General features: G+C 45.6%; 3 protein-coding genes across 3 annotated transcripts in view; 1 reads left to right on the top strand and 2 right to left on the bottom strand.

The window, feature by feature from the left end:
- Positions 1 to 4844, bottom strand: part of LOC144178471 (uncharacterized) — a 34529-nt gene extending 29685 nt beyond the window's left edge. Inside the window, exons 1-2 of the mRNA XM_077706352.1 lie at positions 4703 to 4844; positions 3919 to 4065 (exon numbers count right to left, since the gene is read on the bottom strand). Of these exons, the coding sequence (XP_077562478.1) occupies positions 3919 to 4065; positions 4703 to 4716 (161 nt within the window). The 5' untranslated portion in view covers positions 4717 to 4844. The remainder of the gene's footprint in view (positions 1 to 3918; positions 4066 to 4702) is intronic.
- Positions 4845 to 5019: 175 nt separating this feature from the next.
- On the top strand, positions 5020 to 5910 carry Ccdc56 (Coiled-coil domain containing 56). Its single transcript, XM_077708669.1, has 3 exons — positions 5020 to 5168; positions 5290 to 5475; positions 5731 to 5910. The coding sequence occupies exons 2-3, from the start codon at positions 5295 to 5297 to the stop codon at positions 5799 to 5801; spliced, it is 252 nt and encodes an 83-aa protein (XP_077564795.1). The 5' UTR covers positions 5020 to 5168; positions 5290 to 5294; the 3' UTR covers positions 5802 to 5910.
- A 2740-nt stretch (positions 5911 to 8650) lies between these two features.
- LOC144178470 (exonuclease mut-7 homolog) lies at positions 8651 to 12209 on the bottom strand. The gene has a single exon (XM_077706351.1). It carries the CDS (start codon positions 11863 to 11865, stop codon positions 9400 to 9402), a length of 2466 nt encoding a protein of 821 aa, XP_077562477.1. The 5' UTR covers positions 11866 to 12209; the 3' UTR covers positions 8651 to 9399.
- Positions 12210 to 15938: the final 3729 nt, after the last annotated feature.

Genomic DNA, 15938 nt, shown 5'->3' with positions numbered 1-15938 from the left:
AGCATAACAAGTTGATTACATTGCTAAGTAACAGCTTGGCTTCTGTGAGTTGCTAGGCTACTGTCCACTTGCATTTCAACCACCATGTACACCAAACATTTTTCTTTCCATGATCACAGATGTACCCACCAAGGCCCAGACTTCACAATCTGGTGCCCCAGCTACAAGACGCTCTGGCCACTTTATCACCATCACAGTTGCTTAAAAAATACAAACTTACACAATCCTCGCATGCTGCAGTGCAAGAAACTCCCTTTCCATTTACTTCACACGCTTTGATCTCGCGAACCACACACAAAAAATGTTTAGTATCTCCGATCACCCACCTAAGAGCAGAGTTACTGTTCCAGGTGGTTTTCTCTTGGTTGGACAGCTTGCAACCTTACAATTTGGTTCCTCAGAACCTATTATGCCACATCAGCTGTGACTAATAAGTGATTAGAGCAATAAAAACTCAGCCATTAGCCACTCAGGACTAGACGCAATCACCCTACTACCCATGGCTTGTCGTAATAAAAAAGCTACCCCTCAGCTGGATGTTGAAACCCAGAGTACCCCAAGTACTTTTAACAAGACCTTTTGCTCTATTTTTGTGTGCAGAAGTATCAAAGGCCCAGTTTTTCAACGCACACAAGCGGTGCAAAACTTGGGAGCTGACGCAGGCACAACTTATTTGAGCAAACCAAAACTTATACAAGGAATGTGAAAGGTAAGCATAATCTATCATAGCCTAATTGGTGCTAACCCAGGCCATCTGTTCTGCAATATTTGCACCCATGTCAAGAACAAGCGAAATATTTTGCAACAGTACCGTAATGCTCCAAGAGAACGCCCTCCCCCGAAACATTGCCCACCCCCTTTTAGGGGCAAAACATTCAATTTACAAAAAGACCATTAAAGATCGGCCACCTTCTAAAATCATGCTAGCTTCGACGCCTTCAAAAGGCCCGGGGAGCTCCCTCCGCGGAAAAGTCCTGCGGCCGAGAATATCGCCAATGTCTCGATTTTAAACAAAAGAGAGACAACCTGTCCGGCTTGACTACGAGGAGGAGAATGGAAAAAATAGAAAGGAGGAAGCGGCAGTAGATGGGAAAAATAGAAGGGCCGGGAAATATTGTCTTGGCATCGTTTAAACAGTGCAGCATCTCGCCAAGCACTAACGGTTCTGAAGACGGCGAGTGCAACCAGTGCCTGGCCTCTGTGAGCACGGAACTAGTGAGGGGACCTGAAGCTCGGGGGAGCATGGTGGACAAAGTGCTGCAGCTCGTGTTCCGACTCTGACAGTGGCACATCGTTCAATGCCTTTAGCGACAGTGAGTGAGCAAAGTGAACGTGAATCACCTGTTCATGTGTCGATGCGGACACGTATTTGTCCTTTCTGCACTTGACCGGAAAGTTTTCCCACCTTGCATTTTGAACTGATGTCTCCACAGTTTTGCGCGGCCACTTTTTTGTAGTTTTTTTACACCTGACCCAAAAGTTCACCCATCCTGTATTTTTCACTTGACATCTCTGCAGTTTGGGTGGGCGTTCTTTCAGAACTTCACGGTAAATATGAATAAAAGTAAGAAATTGAGCCCACATGATTCAAAATGCACAAATGGACCCCCCCCCCTCATCCTCCCTCCATAAAGAAAAAAAAAGCTGCTGTGAGAAGGGAGTTGTTAGAAGGGAGCACGGTGGCTTCTACAAGCATGATGAATACTTTTTTCAAGTGACTTTAAAACTCAAAATGGCCAATGAACGTGCACCTCAGCTTCCCTTGGGGAGCTAGCTACACGGAGGAATTTTGAAGCAATCAAGCCCATAGCGACATCTCGATTTGGCTTTTTTCAGAGCACACCAAGCACAAAAATCTCCTTATGCCGCAACTCAGGCTGCCCATTTTCTCAGAGAACGTTTGAGAGTACAATTGAGCCAAGCTCTTGAAATATATTGCAATAATTCCTCCAGCAGGAGTCAGAGGCAAGAACGGATCCTATGGCCGGACCATTTGCACAGGTGAAGCGCCCCACTAGGTTTCACTGCATTTCAGCAGCAACAATTAACTTCCAGTTCCTGCAGAACTAATCCTTTTGGCACACAGATCCTTTTACAATTCCCTTGAAGACATACTATTAGAATGCACATTAAGGACACAGGTAGCTTGAACTGGCATCTGTGAATGCCAATTCCTCAATTAAATGGCACCATTATTTCATGGAAAAACATTGCAGTGAGTTATGAGCAACCCATTTTTTTGAACAAAGCAAAAAGAAACAACCACCCCACAAAGAAATACCACAGCTAGATAAAAATATCCTATATAACCGGGACAAGTCTTTTACTTGCCACCAGCTTTGTGCTACCATAACTACGCAAGTTGTTCAAGATAGGTTCAGAATAAGATGCATGACAGCACCACAAAACCTTGTGACAAGCCTCTCTTGTCTGCGAACAAGGCTATCAGCAATGCGAGAGAGATTACATTACTGCTTTCAGATTACGGTTGCCACCAGCTTTGTGCTACCATAACTACGCAAGTTGTTCAAGATAGGTTCAGAATAAGATGCATGACAGCACCACAAAACCTTGTGACAAGCCTCTCTTGTCTGAAAACAAGGCTATCAGCAATGCGAGAGAGATTACATTACTGCTTTCAGATTACGGTGTTTGCCTCCCGGGTCAACAACCTTAAAGGCTAAGCCACATGAAGCGTTTTCAGCACACAAAATTGCACCATACGACAAATTTCAGTGGTGACATCCCTGAATTCACACAGGCATGCGACGAATGCAAAATAAAAACCATTGTCGAGTGCTCGACGTTGTAAGGCTACCCATGATTCTGTGCCTGCTACATTATTAAGGAACACAGTAATGACAACCTGAAACTCCCATGATTCTGTGCTACGTTATTAAAGAATACTGTAACGACAATCTGAAACTAACAGAAATCTTAACCCGACTTCTAGCTGCACGGAAATACTAGGTCGTTACGCAACTTGCCACTCACATACAAAACGATACACACACTGTAGGTTCAAAAGCACAAGCATTGAGTAAAAACTGCACGGAAACAACAGTGCTTCTACAGCTCCGAAAAAACACATAGGAGGCAAGTCACCAGTTAATTTAACCAAAGTTTGTGACACTCAAGTCAAACTGTCAGTGCAAATAAAATCCAATAGCAACCAAAACACTATCTATAACATACTGCATCTACGTGGGTTGATTACAAATGAAAAGCAAATAGAACCTCTTATGGTACTATACACAAGACAGTTGAAAATGATGTAGCAGCAAACAAAGAAGTTGCACTCCAATACCCTTGTCATAGATGTCATCCGCCGCAGTTACGCGCTCTGGTTGGTCATCATATCATTTCCTATTTGCTTTTTCCCTCAAAACATTCTGACCAGAGCTGCTTTTTATTCTGAACACTCGGGGGACGGTTTATTTTGCGATGTTAATGCAACAATTTTTCGTTATCATGCACTCTATGCCAACGTGCAACTAATGGTTTACATATCATTTGCATCAGCTCAACTGTCGTTTCCAGAAAGTTTAAGCACAACCGCGGCGCACAAATGTAGGCATCTGATGTGTCGCAAACCGTAATGTTTCGCTATCGGCTGACCATTGGGTAGTAAGAACGGAATGCTTCGCAAAACCGGCGCGTCGTCACTGGTTTGCACAGCAACTTCGGCATACACATGTAGGCAACCGATTATCCACAAAACGTAACGTTTGGCATTCCGTAGCAAGCAAAACTGAATGATTCGCTAAAAGCACACGGACAATCACACCCGCCCTATCCCAAGCACATGATAAACACCCTGTTGGGATCCCGCGCTCGTGACTCCTGACAACTGTCAAACGAGCGAACGAAGGCGCTTCCCGTCACGGCGCAGCTAATAATGATCAGAAACAAACTTACTGCTCTTCGCTGGAGAAACCGTGACACTTGCTGTTGACCTTCGTGGCGTTCCCACTGCCGTGCGAGTATCCAATAGCGTTTTCCTCGAAGATTTGACGAATGCAGTACGTGTAGCCATTCAACGGTCCCTGTTTGTATAATTTCGTACTGCGAACAGAAAATGGAACACGCTTCACTGCACTGCGCGGGTCCAATTTATATTATACGATCAGCGCGCCGACACTAGTTTAACTGTGCAAAACTGAGAACACAACAGTTATGCTCACCGAAAACTCAGCCACTGTTTACATAGCCAGGGTATCGGCAATGATTGCCAACTCGGGTTCAAGTTCTTAACGTTAAGACAATATAACGACTACAATAGCATGAACGGTTAACCTGGCACTCATGCTATGAAGGCATAACGAGACAACGCGGACGTGTTAAGTCATCAGAGCTGTGAAAGTGCACTAATTTGCCGAACAGTATCCTACGAAGTGGCACTAGGCCTAATCATTTGCCCACTCGCGTCTCTTTGAGAGCAGAATTAGGCTTACGAAAAAAAGTGTTTTATCGCGGCGAAAAACAGCGAGTACAGATGACCGTTAACACTATTCATTTTCTTCGACTTGGGACCTTCAAGATTCTGAGCATTTTTAGCGTCACCGTTAATTATAACGCGAAGCGATAGCAAAAGACTGCCGCATTTGAAGGTCACTTTCTTAGGGCTAGCTTCACAAAGCATAAACATTGTCAAATTTATAATTGGCCAGTGGGCCCGCAAAGAGTGAGAAAAACTATTTACCCATTTTTGTTCATTATCAAGCTTCTCGCTATATTGAACACTTCCTAAACGGACTCAATTTGGGGAAAATATCCAACATCCGTGTGTAAAATCATGGTACGAAGGGAAACCACAACAAATAATATGGCTGCCGTTGCGCCAACCAAAGTTGATTCATCAGCTTATCTTTAGCCGCTGCATTAGTACGTACAAAACATAAGTTAATAAATCTAAACTTAATTTATTAATGCACATAGTAGCCCACATGCGTCAATTCTTACACCTAGAAATTTATTTTTTTTGGAAAATGCAAACCTAGCACTTTGGCACTGGCCAGCATTGGCTCTATGGCATTGGCTTCGAACAGGTCGTGCGTGCTCCGACTTGCTGCGGTGTTTCGTTGTTCCCATGTGCGACCGTTTGCGTTGGACGTGCGGGTTTTGCTTATTTCGTGACTTACTACGACGTTAACCCGGTATTAATTGAGGTGAGGGAATGCATTTGAGTTACCATGCCCTTCTCCGATCGCAGTGGCACTGCTTCCCAGCTAAGGCGTGTCAGCGCCGCTGCTTTGGCGCGTCACCTTCAGAGTTCAGTTTCTCTTTCAGGAAATATGTCCGGTGACAACGTGATGCCGAAAATTGATGTTCAGAAAGAACTCAGTGGGTCGGCTCACCTCAACTACATGAAGATCATTGAGAGAGACAACATGGAGAGGGTGAGGCGGCTGAAACGTATGCGCCAGAGGAACCTGTTCACCGGTTTCTTGCTTACTGGAGGAGTGCTGGGAATATGTATCCTTTTTATTCGCATCGCCTGTAGGAAAGGAAAAAACACATTTTATGATCAGTATTTCACATGTTGCATGTATGAGTGATCGATTCGTGTTTCCTTTCACGATGATTGCATAGTAACGCTGGCTATACGTGCCAGTCATGGATTTTCAATATTATGCCAGCCAGTGTAATTTATAATCTTTTCCAGCCGTCATTTAAAACAAAGTGGAGACTGATGTTTTTGTGGTTGTGAACTTTAATTCCTTGCTGCAGATGCCTACTCAATGCTTGCAGTAAAGCAAGAGAACTTCCTCGACGACTTTGAGGAGCCCGCACCAAAATAGAGTGGCTAGTTTATAGAATTTTATGTACAGTTTTTTTTTTTTTTCAATGCGCTTCGTGATTTTGTTCACACAGTAATAAAGTGTGCTCCGCACACGTGTATTTAGGCTAGTTTTGTTGTCTGCCTTGTTCATATTAAATTCACACTCATGATTTCTATACAGACACATCCTTTTTTTCCCCCAGGACACCTTGAATATCCTCTTGAAGTTGACGTTATTAAGCATGCCGAACTGTAGCAACAGCATGTCTTTCTGGTGTGGGGGTAAAATTGGATTCCAACAAATACATCAGTCACTGCGTGTCTATGGCCACGTCATAGAAAGGAAGGGTGCAACTTCCAAGGAAGGTGTGTAGTTGATTGTCATAGTTAAAGGGAACACCTAAAGTTTCATTGCCCTTTTCAACGATGTCACACCGCCCAAAACTGCCACCTTTAAATTCAGTCTATATCTGTTGCGTACAGTTAGCGGTGTGAAACGGCACACTTTAATTTGCTGGGCCCAACTATAAGCCATGCTGTGGGCTTGTTATATGTGCAAGGTAAAGCAAGACTTTGCTGTTCCAATGCTGTCAGCTTACACAATTCACGAGGAGCATAAGCCTTGATTTTCTGTTCAAAGTGTCGTCACCCTGTAGCAAATTCTTGAAGCATATTGTAATGGTGCTCAGACAGCACCTTGAAGAGACGAGATGATAGAGACGGATTATTCAGCTTCCACAGAGGCCCTGGGCCGAGGGTTTCGCCCGCTTTCAAGCAGGAACCTCCTGTTACTTGTAATAAATGTTTTGCCACAACCACCACCAGTATTATTCAGCACACGGCTGAGTGGAAAAGAATGTACCTGCCTTTATTCCACTGCAGTACTCTTTTTTATAACCTGTGCACTGATGCCACCCTGTATGAGGAGACAGAGAAAACAATGATGATGATAATGAATAGTGGCTCTCCCTTTGAATCTGGGCGTCGGTTGTCAGCAACCGACTTGCCTGTTTTATTCCACTTACTTTCTCTACTTCTAGTGTATTGCATTGCCCTCCCCTAATGCATTGCCCTCCCCCATCTCCCCCTCACGCCAGTTTTAAACTCCCATCACTCCCTCCCCGTTTTTCCTCCCTCCACTGTTCTAAATTCTCATCCGTATGATTACTCCGCCTGCGTGCACATCCCTTCCCTATTTTTCCTCCACCACCACTCCAGCCGCCTCTTCGTCACTTCTATGGTTCTGAAGTTGAGGCTCAGCCAAAGCCTCTACCAAGTTTCCCCCTAGCCCGGCAGCGGTCCTATCTCTGTGCAGTAGTGGCCTGTGCTGCCACCTGGTGAAACCACACTATACTACAAGTAATAACATGCTCTAAAGTTGGATCCAGTGGGATATGAAAGTTTGGCTGCCACCAATTAAACCTAACAAAACCAAGTGGGGCATGTGGTACATACCTGCAATGATATATTGAACAATACTTTCTAAAGCATCTGTTCCCTTTTTAGAGTTTGCAAAGTGTTGCATGCCCACACAGTAGCACCGGTAGCACAAATACCAGCAGTGGGGTATTGGACCATGCTAATATATGCAGGAATGTATCATGTTTTCACATCTATGGTTGGTGCAGCCAAAACCATGTCTATTTTTCTTCAAGACATAAGTGCATGGGCTGTGACAGTGACTTGTGGGCACCATGCATGTGTAAAGATGATACAGTGCAGAAATATATGATGTGCTGGAATAGCCTACACTAATGAAATGCATACTCCACAAGTAAACTAAAGGCCAATACTAGGGTGTCTACCAGGTTGACGCATCCGAATTTCGTTTTTTCCAGGTGCTTCTCGAGCAATGCTGTAAAATTCTGAGTGACAATTTTTTTTGAAAATGAAGACAGTCTGAAATAACGCTACCTGATGCTGTTCCTCTGGTATCCTTAGCGTGTATTTTAAAGGAGTACTGACACGAAATTTCAAAGCTCAGATAACTATGTAAAAAGCTTTCTTTGTAGATGGAGATACCACCTCAGAAGTTTAAACTGTACCCTTTCAGTAGAACATATTTTAAATCAATTTTAAACCTTGCATGCACGAGAAAGCTCACCTGCGCCATCGAGCAAGCTCGAGACGTCATCTGCGCTTAGACCAAAACGGCCAATGTCAGGGCTCCCATGACGTATTGAGGCAGCCGCGGTGCTGTTGAAGCACGCTTTTCTGCCTTGTACCTCACGTCGCAGTTTTTGGGACTGACGACACGTGCGACTACGGCCAATCGGGTCGTTCTGGCGCGCACATGCCCAGACCAGCATCGGCTGCGGTGCGATGGGAATGGTGACATCAAATGCGCCTTCCCGTCATGGTGGCTGTCTCGATGTTCGCTTCACGGAAACCGAAATTCACACGAATAAACGGAGCTCTAATTATAATGCTGCGTTTGACAATCTAATGTTCCATTCTATGATTAGTGGGCTCGTAGGCACCTATAGCTGCGAGAAAAACGTAACACAACTTCCGTATCAGTACTTCTTTAGCACAAATGTCCAACAATAAACATAAATAAGCAAAATATATAAAGCAGCAGCGATTTGGCCACTTTCTTGACCAGTCCCTGTGATGTAACAACGCATAGGTGCCAGCTAGCTGGTATTCCATGATCAAGACTTTGAAATGCAAAACATTTTTTTGGAGTAAGGACGTGAAAGATATGCGCTTCAAAATTGCAAAAAAATTTTTCGCACTTAAAAAGCCTTGACCTTGTGATGTGTTGCGAGGCTTGCAAGATTGGTGACCGCTGATTCAAGCCAATATTAAGAAACGTAATTATGTGCTTGTGGTGCCTCTAGTCCCATTTGATCGATCTATTCGGAATCAGAATCAGAAATGGTTTTTTATTTTCCTCATACAAAAAACTGATCCGAAATAAAAAGCTGCAGCTTGAGCAGCTTGACCAGGCTTAAAGCCCTACACACAAAATGGCAGTGGTAAAACAACAGTACATCTTGTACAGTCCCACAAAAAAAAAAGTACAAAGCCACGATATGCTAATGATTGCTCACAAAAAGCTGTTATGAACGAAAAAAGAAAAAGATTTACATATGCAAAATATAAACGATATAGTGAATTTAGATGACATAAATACGTATGCACGCGAAAAAATATGTAGAAGTGTAATCACGTATACACCAGCATAAATGCACGTATACGCACACACAGGCCATGTATACACACTACTACAGTGCATGCTGATATATGCCTGCAGGGTAAATGATAGTTCAAAGAAGTTACGGGGGAAAAAAAGGCTTGGTACACATCTAACAGAATACTAATCAAGAAAAAATAAAAGCACGAGAAATAAATGCTCACACAACACTGCGAAAAACATTTATCCTAAGCTTCCTAACTGAGGGGCCAGCCTTTTCCGGGGTGGCCCACACAGGAACGCAAAGGTGAAACACACAAGCACATCAAAACAGCATACACTCACGGCCCAGAACTCAAATTTCAATACAACCATCAGAAATCGTTAGAACATGCAAAACATTTCTCTTATTCCCAGTAGGACATGTGTTCAAAGGAATATGGACACCATAGTACAGGCCCAAATCTCGTATAACCATTTAGTCGGCGCTGGAACCCGGAACGTCCACCACTGGTGCATCGCAGCTCAGCACGTTGGCAAGCCGCATTTGCTCCTTGAGCTTGATGTGGTGTGATCCCTCCCAGTAGACCTTGCCACAGGACGTGCACACATAGAAGGTCTCCACACCTCCTAAGCGCTCGAAGGACAAGCCGCCACACTGGACGCGCGTGCCATTGCTGAAGAGGCCCGAGCGAAGGTTCAACGAGCAGCCGGCCCAGTAGTTACGTGTCAACGTTTCCACTGTTGACGACCCCAGCACTTGGCGATCAGCGATGGCCTGGAACTCGCAGAGCTGCCTCATGTCGGCGTGCGCCACCAGTGCGTAACGGGACACGTTGCATGCCACGCATCTGGTCAGGAGGTCGTCTTCGCGAACCACAACTTTATAGAACTGCAGTACTTCCTTTAGCTGTTCTTGAGCAGGAAGTGATGTGTCCATATTCAAGCAGCGTCCAGGAGCCAAGTATTGCTTCAACCTTTCATATGGTGCTCCACTAGTAATAACCACACGGCCTTCCTTTTGAGCAATTTTGACAGCCTGGTCGTGGTGCTCGCCATTCCCAAGAACGATGGTGTCAATGCCACACAGTCGCAGGTAGCGGCCCAGACCTTGAACCATGGTGTCGACGACAACCCGGAATTCCGCCACAGGGACCGGATGTTGTGGACGCGCACGGTCTTCATTCACTGCGCACCGTTTGGCTTGCCCGCTCTCAGTCCCAGGTTGGGCTCCTTCGAAAAGGTCCTCCAGGTCAAGTTTTTTCTTCCGGGCAGTGGAGTGAAGCTCGTCGTAAATTTGCAGTAAGCAAAAGGCATCCAGAGCAGCATACTTCAGCTGTGCCTCCCTCAGTGGCCTGTTCTCCCAGTCTGAGCACTGCTCATCCTTGTTCAGCGGCCTGCCCAGGACTAGGCGAGTCAGTTCGGACAAGCCCTTCGATGGCATGGACTCAACGTTCGCCGGCTTGAGCAGAGCAGGGTAATCTTTCTGCAACTTCTGTGCAAACTTAGACAAGTCCACAACATTATCGAACATGGCGTGTGGGCTCTGGGCAGTCTCCATCACCAATTTGATGTCATCGGCAATGCCATACCCCAGCTTCTTTATGCAGCTTGCAGCCAGCACCTCTGTGTAGAGCAGGTCCCAGTCTTTTTCGGTCAGCATTTCAGACAGTGCCAACATGTCCAGGATGTACACACGGTCCCGCGCAGCCAATTGGAACACGGAGAGCCTTGTAGGCCCCAGTCCCATGGTAGGCTGCCACTCTGCGTCCATGCCAATCACGTCGTAGGTCTTGAGAACCCGGATACAACCGAGAAAGTCTCCAGCCGTATCTACCATGTGCACAGCTGAAAGATCGAGTCCCAGCTGCAAAAACAGTCCAGTGTCTTTCGAGACGTCATCCGATCGCCATGCTGGAAGCATATCCTCAGTCAGGTCCCGTGGGTAATACGAGTGGCGGAAGCGGTACAGGTATGCAGGCCACCTACTGTCAGGCAGGTTGAGCCTGAGGGCAAAGCCCAGGGCACTCTCGTACTCATTCGCATTCATCAGCTCCCGGACAAGCTCCAAGTGCAGGTCCTCATTGTCCTGGACAACTTGCAGAACCATCTCCCGCCAGCTTGGACCAGAGTATTCAAGCTCATCGTAGCGTTTGTGGATCAAGTACTTCAAGGCACTCTTGCTCCTGCTGAAATGGAAATGGCGACAGGTATGAGCCGGCAAGTCATACTGCTTGAGCATCCTTGAAATGGCCTTGCCCAAAGCCTTGGGGTGTAACTTGGCCTTGCCGTTGTCCTTGAGGTTCAGAGAGTGTACCAGGTCCCACACAGGGCGGCTGTCTTTGTACAGGCGGTCCAGGTACCGCACCATCTCTTCCTGGAGCTCTGGATAATCAGCGAGGTAGTTGTCCAACAGAGAAAGCTTGTCCAAGAGGAACAGCGGCACGGCTATCTCGCCGAGCGCAAACTGCGGCTGGAGGTTCAGCCGAACAACGAGAGTGCTGGCTTCATTGAAGAACTGTTTCTGCAGCAAGTCGCGAACAAGGCCCACGTAGCTGTACGCGTTTTCTTCTAACCTGTATGCTTGGCATACAGCGTCAATTAGAGCCGAGCTCCCTCGCGCAGACAGCACAGCGTCCAGGGCACGCGCCTTCAACTCGCTGGTCAAAATAGAGTATCGGTCACGGTGTCGACGCACCCATTCCTTGAAGACGCACATTATGGTGAAGCTCAGCTGCGTGTAAGGACGATTTTTGCCGAAATCAGACGCATTGCAGGTCAGCGCAAGGGCACACTCGAAGCAGTTGGGCGTGGTTTCAAAGAAAGACTCGAGAGCTCTAACAAAAGGCTTGGTCTTCGATTGCTTTCCTGCTTGCCAAAGGGTTTCCAGCTGTGCTGTCCAAGCTTCCCCTACGAACTCTGGTTTTACACCCACCGCAAACATAATGGTTGTGACGAATTCCCACCGCTCTGGACAAAGCACGCTTTTAAGGGTTCCTATCCGATGGCCTTACTGAGGGATACTTTCGGAGGAAACTTACAGAACGATAGGAATCGTCACCATATCGGAATCCCTAAACCAAGGCGGAGTAGGCCTAAGGGCTCGAGCATTTGAGTGTCAATGCTAATGTGAATGCTAACATTATGCTAACATAAAATGACGCATTAATTCTTAGCATCTTTCTATTCCGTTACTGCCGACGTATTGTGAGAAAGCGGAAGTTTTTTTTTAATCTAATCTTTTTCTTTTGTGAAAACTGCCTTCCGAATCTAGAAAGTTGATCAGCGAGTTTCCTAAGACTTTCTGCATGATGATGATGATGCTCTCAATGTTTTAGGTACGTACCCACAAGGGGGGATTGGCCAGGATTCCCAACTAAAACAAGGTTGTGTTTCTCCAATCTCATTGTAAAGAATAAGAACATGTCTGTAGAAGTGAACGAAAATCGTAATGTTGATGAAAATTCAATTGGAGCAGCAGTGTCTATTTTATTCAAAAACTAAACAGAAGGGAGGAGTTATAAAATTCACAGAAAATTTAAAAAATTAAAAGGGAAAACCCCTTTCAAATAGCACGAGGTGCTTTGGAATACAAATTATAAAGAGAAGCTAGAACCAAATACCTTTGATCGTAAGACAACTTCATGCGCTGATGCTAACCTCATTAGTTTGGGGCTTCGTAATGAGCAAGATTCTTTCTTAGAAAACGCGACAATAAAATCTATACTTATTATATAAATCTGTAAGTTATTTAAAACTAAGGAGCAGGAAAAATATACTTCTATTATATGCAAATTTGTGCATGGCAGCTGGAGGGAGAGAGAGAGAGAAGAAACATATTACTCTAAGCACCGTAACGTGGGGCCGCATCCTCAGTCCAGGACTCAATTAGAGACTACTGCAGCAACGACCCTTTCCACCAGCCGAAGGTAGGAGCTGGAAGTGGTGGGTGGAATCCTCAGTCCAGGAGTCCAGTGGATCTTGCTGCCATCATCACCCGACCCACCAGCTGTAACTGAACCTCGCAGCGACTGCAGCTCCTCCACAGTTCATACATGGGGTAGGGGGCAGTATTAATTGCTACACTGACTTGACAGACCCACATCATGTATACGCATGGCAGGCCCTCCACTGTATGAACATATGGAAATAGATGTGAAGGACAGGAAAACTGAAGTGAGCGGGTGGAGTGTGGAAATACTAAACTACATCAAAAGATTTTTTTCTTTTGCCATGGTTCAGCATTACTGCGCAAGATTTAGCCTTTAGCCTTATGCTCAAGTCAATGCCTAGCACAGATCATTGGCATAGCTACTAGACTTGGGACTGCATCCGACTCACCCTTTCTTGCCAATACACGCATATTCCTCACCTCCTTCATCATGCATGGCCACACTTATCTGATCTGTCGGCAGCTTTTTGTAGTCGCGGTGTCATCACTCCAGCAGCAGGACCGTATAACAGCAACTCCAGAAGGTTGGGCGGGAGTTGATGAATGGGGTTATCCGAGTTCACCCATTGCCTCAAAGGTTACACTGATTTCTTTTTGTTCTTTCCTAGCTGCACTAAATCTATCACAGGACAGGAGCTGCATGTGGGAATATCCCCATCTTTCGTTACGTCATGCGGTTAGGCGGCACCTAAGAAAAGAGCATAGTACAAGGAACCTTGGCTGTTATTAAAAAATAAGAGTTCAATTAGCGACTTTAGACGGCATGTCGCAATAGTCTTTTTCTATGGCACAGAAACCACCAGTAGAGGTGAACAGATTTGTTAGTGAAGCTTTATTGTGCTGGGTGCAGATTAATACGGCATCTTCAAGGTGACTTGAAGTGATAAGGCAAGTGAAACAGTGACTTTTGAAAGTGTGACATCAAGATACAGCCTATCATTTTTTTTGCTTGCCCTGCTGTCCCACTGGGGGGGCCGGCGGTCACTCCTTGAAGCTGATGGTCACAGGCTCAGTCCTCTGGGTCATGCTCCAACACTCATGGCTTGATTTGGCTGCTGTGCTAGCAAATGTTCCTTTCTTATGGGCTATCTGCGGTCATCATATTAGCACCACTTATTGACGTGATCCAGAGTGGTATCGATGGCATGCTTCACTCAATGGTCTTTACTCAGACTGGTCCCCCTGGCTGCAACACGCCGACAACAGGCTGGTCAGCGCGAGTTCTCTGAGGTGCGGCTGGGTTGTCCAGTCTGGAACAAAGCTAGTAGCCCATTCAGTTTCTCTGGGGTACTCCCCCGGCAGACGACGTCCTTCAGTACCTGTGCAGATACCTTGCCAAGAGTGCTTTTAGCAGCCTTGTACGTTCTTCAAAGCATGCTTCGCAGTTCGCGCGGGCCGTTCCATGAGCCTGCTGGACTTTGGGTGACCCGGTGCTGTCCGAAGGTCTGCACCGTTATTCAGCTCCGTAAACGTCTGGAATTCAGCACTTGCGAATTGTGAGCCACTATGAGATACAAGCACCCAGGGCAATCAAAATATGCTGAACAACAAGTGCAGGGCCTCTACTGTGGCGTATGTTCTTGAGCTTTTTCAGGAATACTGTTTCGATCTGCTGTGGACACTGCAATTTCCGAGCTGCACCACACACTAGGAAACGAGTGTGTAATTTGCACAAACAGAACTAGATCAGGGTTGACTGCCAAGCATGCACGCTATCCACTGTGCCATTAAAGCAGTCAACTCCCTGTGTGCGTGGCACCTAGGATGTGGTCAACACCTCCTGCGTGGGTATAGACGGCGGGAAAGAGAATGAAGAGAGCGCAAGAAAAACACACTAAACTGGCATTGGCTTTACTGGTTATAAAGGTAATTCCCCATTTTCTTGCACGTTGTTAGCCGTTATCACCAACATTTGTTGGTCCAAGATGCTGACGATCACGGGCGACACCGTCATATTCTTTTGTGCGAAGTGTCGCTGACCTCTTTTCATGCCTACACTTAGTATATCCGGTAGATACAACCACCTCTCCCTTGTGCCACTTCTGCCAAGAAATTGAATCTCTGGAACATTTCTCCCTTTTTCCAGTTCTCTTACCCTTAAGGAAGGCGCCTGCTCACCCCCCTGTGACACCTAAGACTGTCACTGTTTCTTTTGGGGGCACAAAGCTCGGCCACCGTCACAGGAGTGTGTGCCACGCAGTCTACTCATTCATTTCTAAAGCATCTGCCGTGCTACAGCTATTCAGATCAGGTCGACTTGTTGGTTGGTTGGTTGGACCCTTGAATCATGGTGCATACCCACATGGGGCATTGGCCAAGAAGCTGCCTGTAATGATTAGGCTGCGACCCAGCTATTTTAGAGAGAAAAGAATAAAGTAAGAGAAAAGTTTGAGACAAGAAAAAGAAATCTTTGGATATAACAGAATAGTTGGGAAAAAAATCACAAATGTTGAATTGCCGCTCCTCCCTTCTTTTCTTTATTATTTCTCTTTAACACACTGTCTAAATCCGTTCTTCTGCCCCCTATTTTCTTCCCATCTAATTGTCTCCAATGACTAATACAAATTTTTCTTGGCCAATTTCCTTTAGTAGGTATGCACCATTTTTATGGGCCATCATCACCAGTACCACTAAGGAAGTGCCATTAGGCCGCACCAACTCTCTCATGTCGTACCTCAATTTCTAGAAGTCTACTTATCATCTTTTTTATTCCCGTTTATATACACCATTTTTCCTAAACGAGTACTTCAAGTGCATTCATTATATTTTTTTTAAATCCCGAGCCCAGTTTTTTTTCTCGGTTAGCACTCATTTCTTGGCCAATCCTTTTGAGTGGGTATGAACCATTCTCTTGGCACCAACCAACCAACCAACCGTGAACTGCTCCAGTTGGTTTATGCCCATGTGCTGTCATGACTGGCCTGTTTTGCACACATTTCACGTCCTTCAAATTGCCTAGAAGCAATTCACTCCTAATTTTTTAAAATACAAGCTCCGGTTAGCTAACAATTCTGGACAAGCTTTATTAGTTCTGTTTCTGTCATGGTCATGTTGCTTGGCATACA

This window comes from Haemaphysalis longicornis, unplaced genomic scaffold (assembly GCF_048455015.1).
Source record: "Haemaphysalis longicornis isolate Haplotype H1 unplaced genomic scaffold, Haemaphysalis longicornis Haplotype H1 scaffold_4, whole genome shotgun sequence".
Classification (NCBI taxonomy): domain Eukaryota; kingdom Metazoa; phylum Arthropoda; class Arachnida; order Ixodida; family Ixodidae; genus Haemaphysalis; species Haemaphysalis longicornis.
The sequence above is the reverse complement of the archived record's forward strand: the minus strand, read 5'-3'. Positions and strand labels throughout refer to the sequence as shown.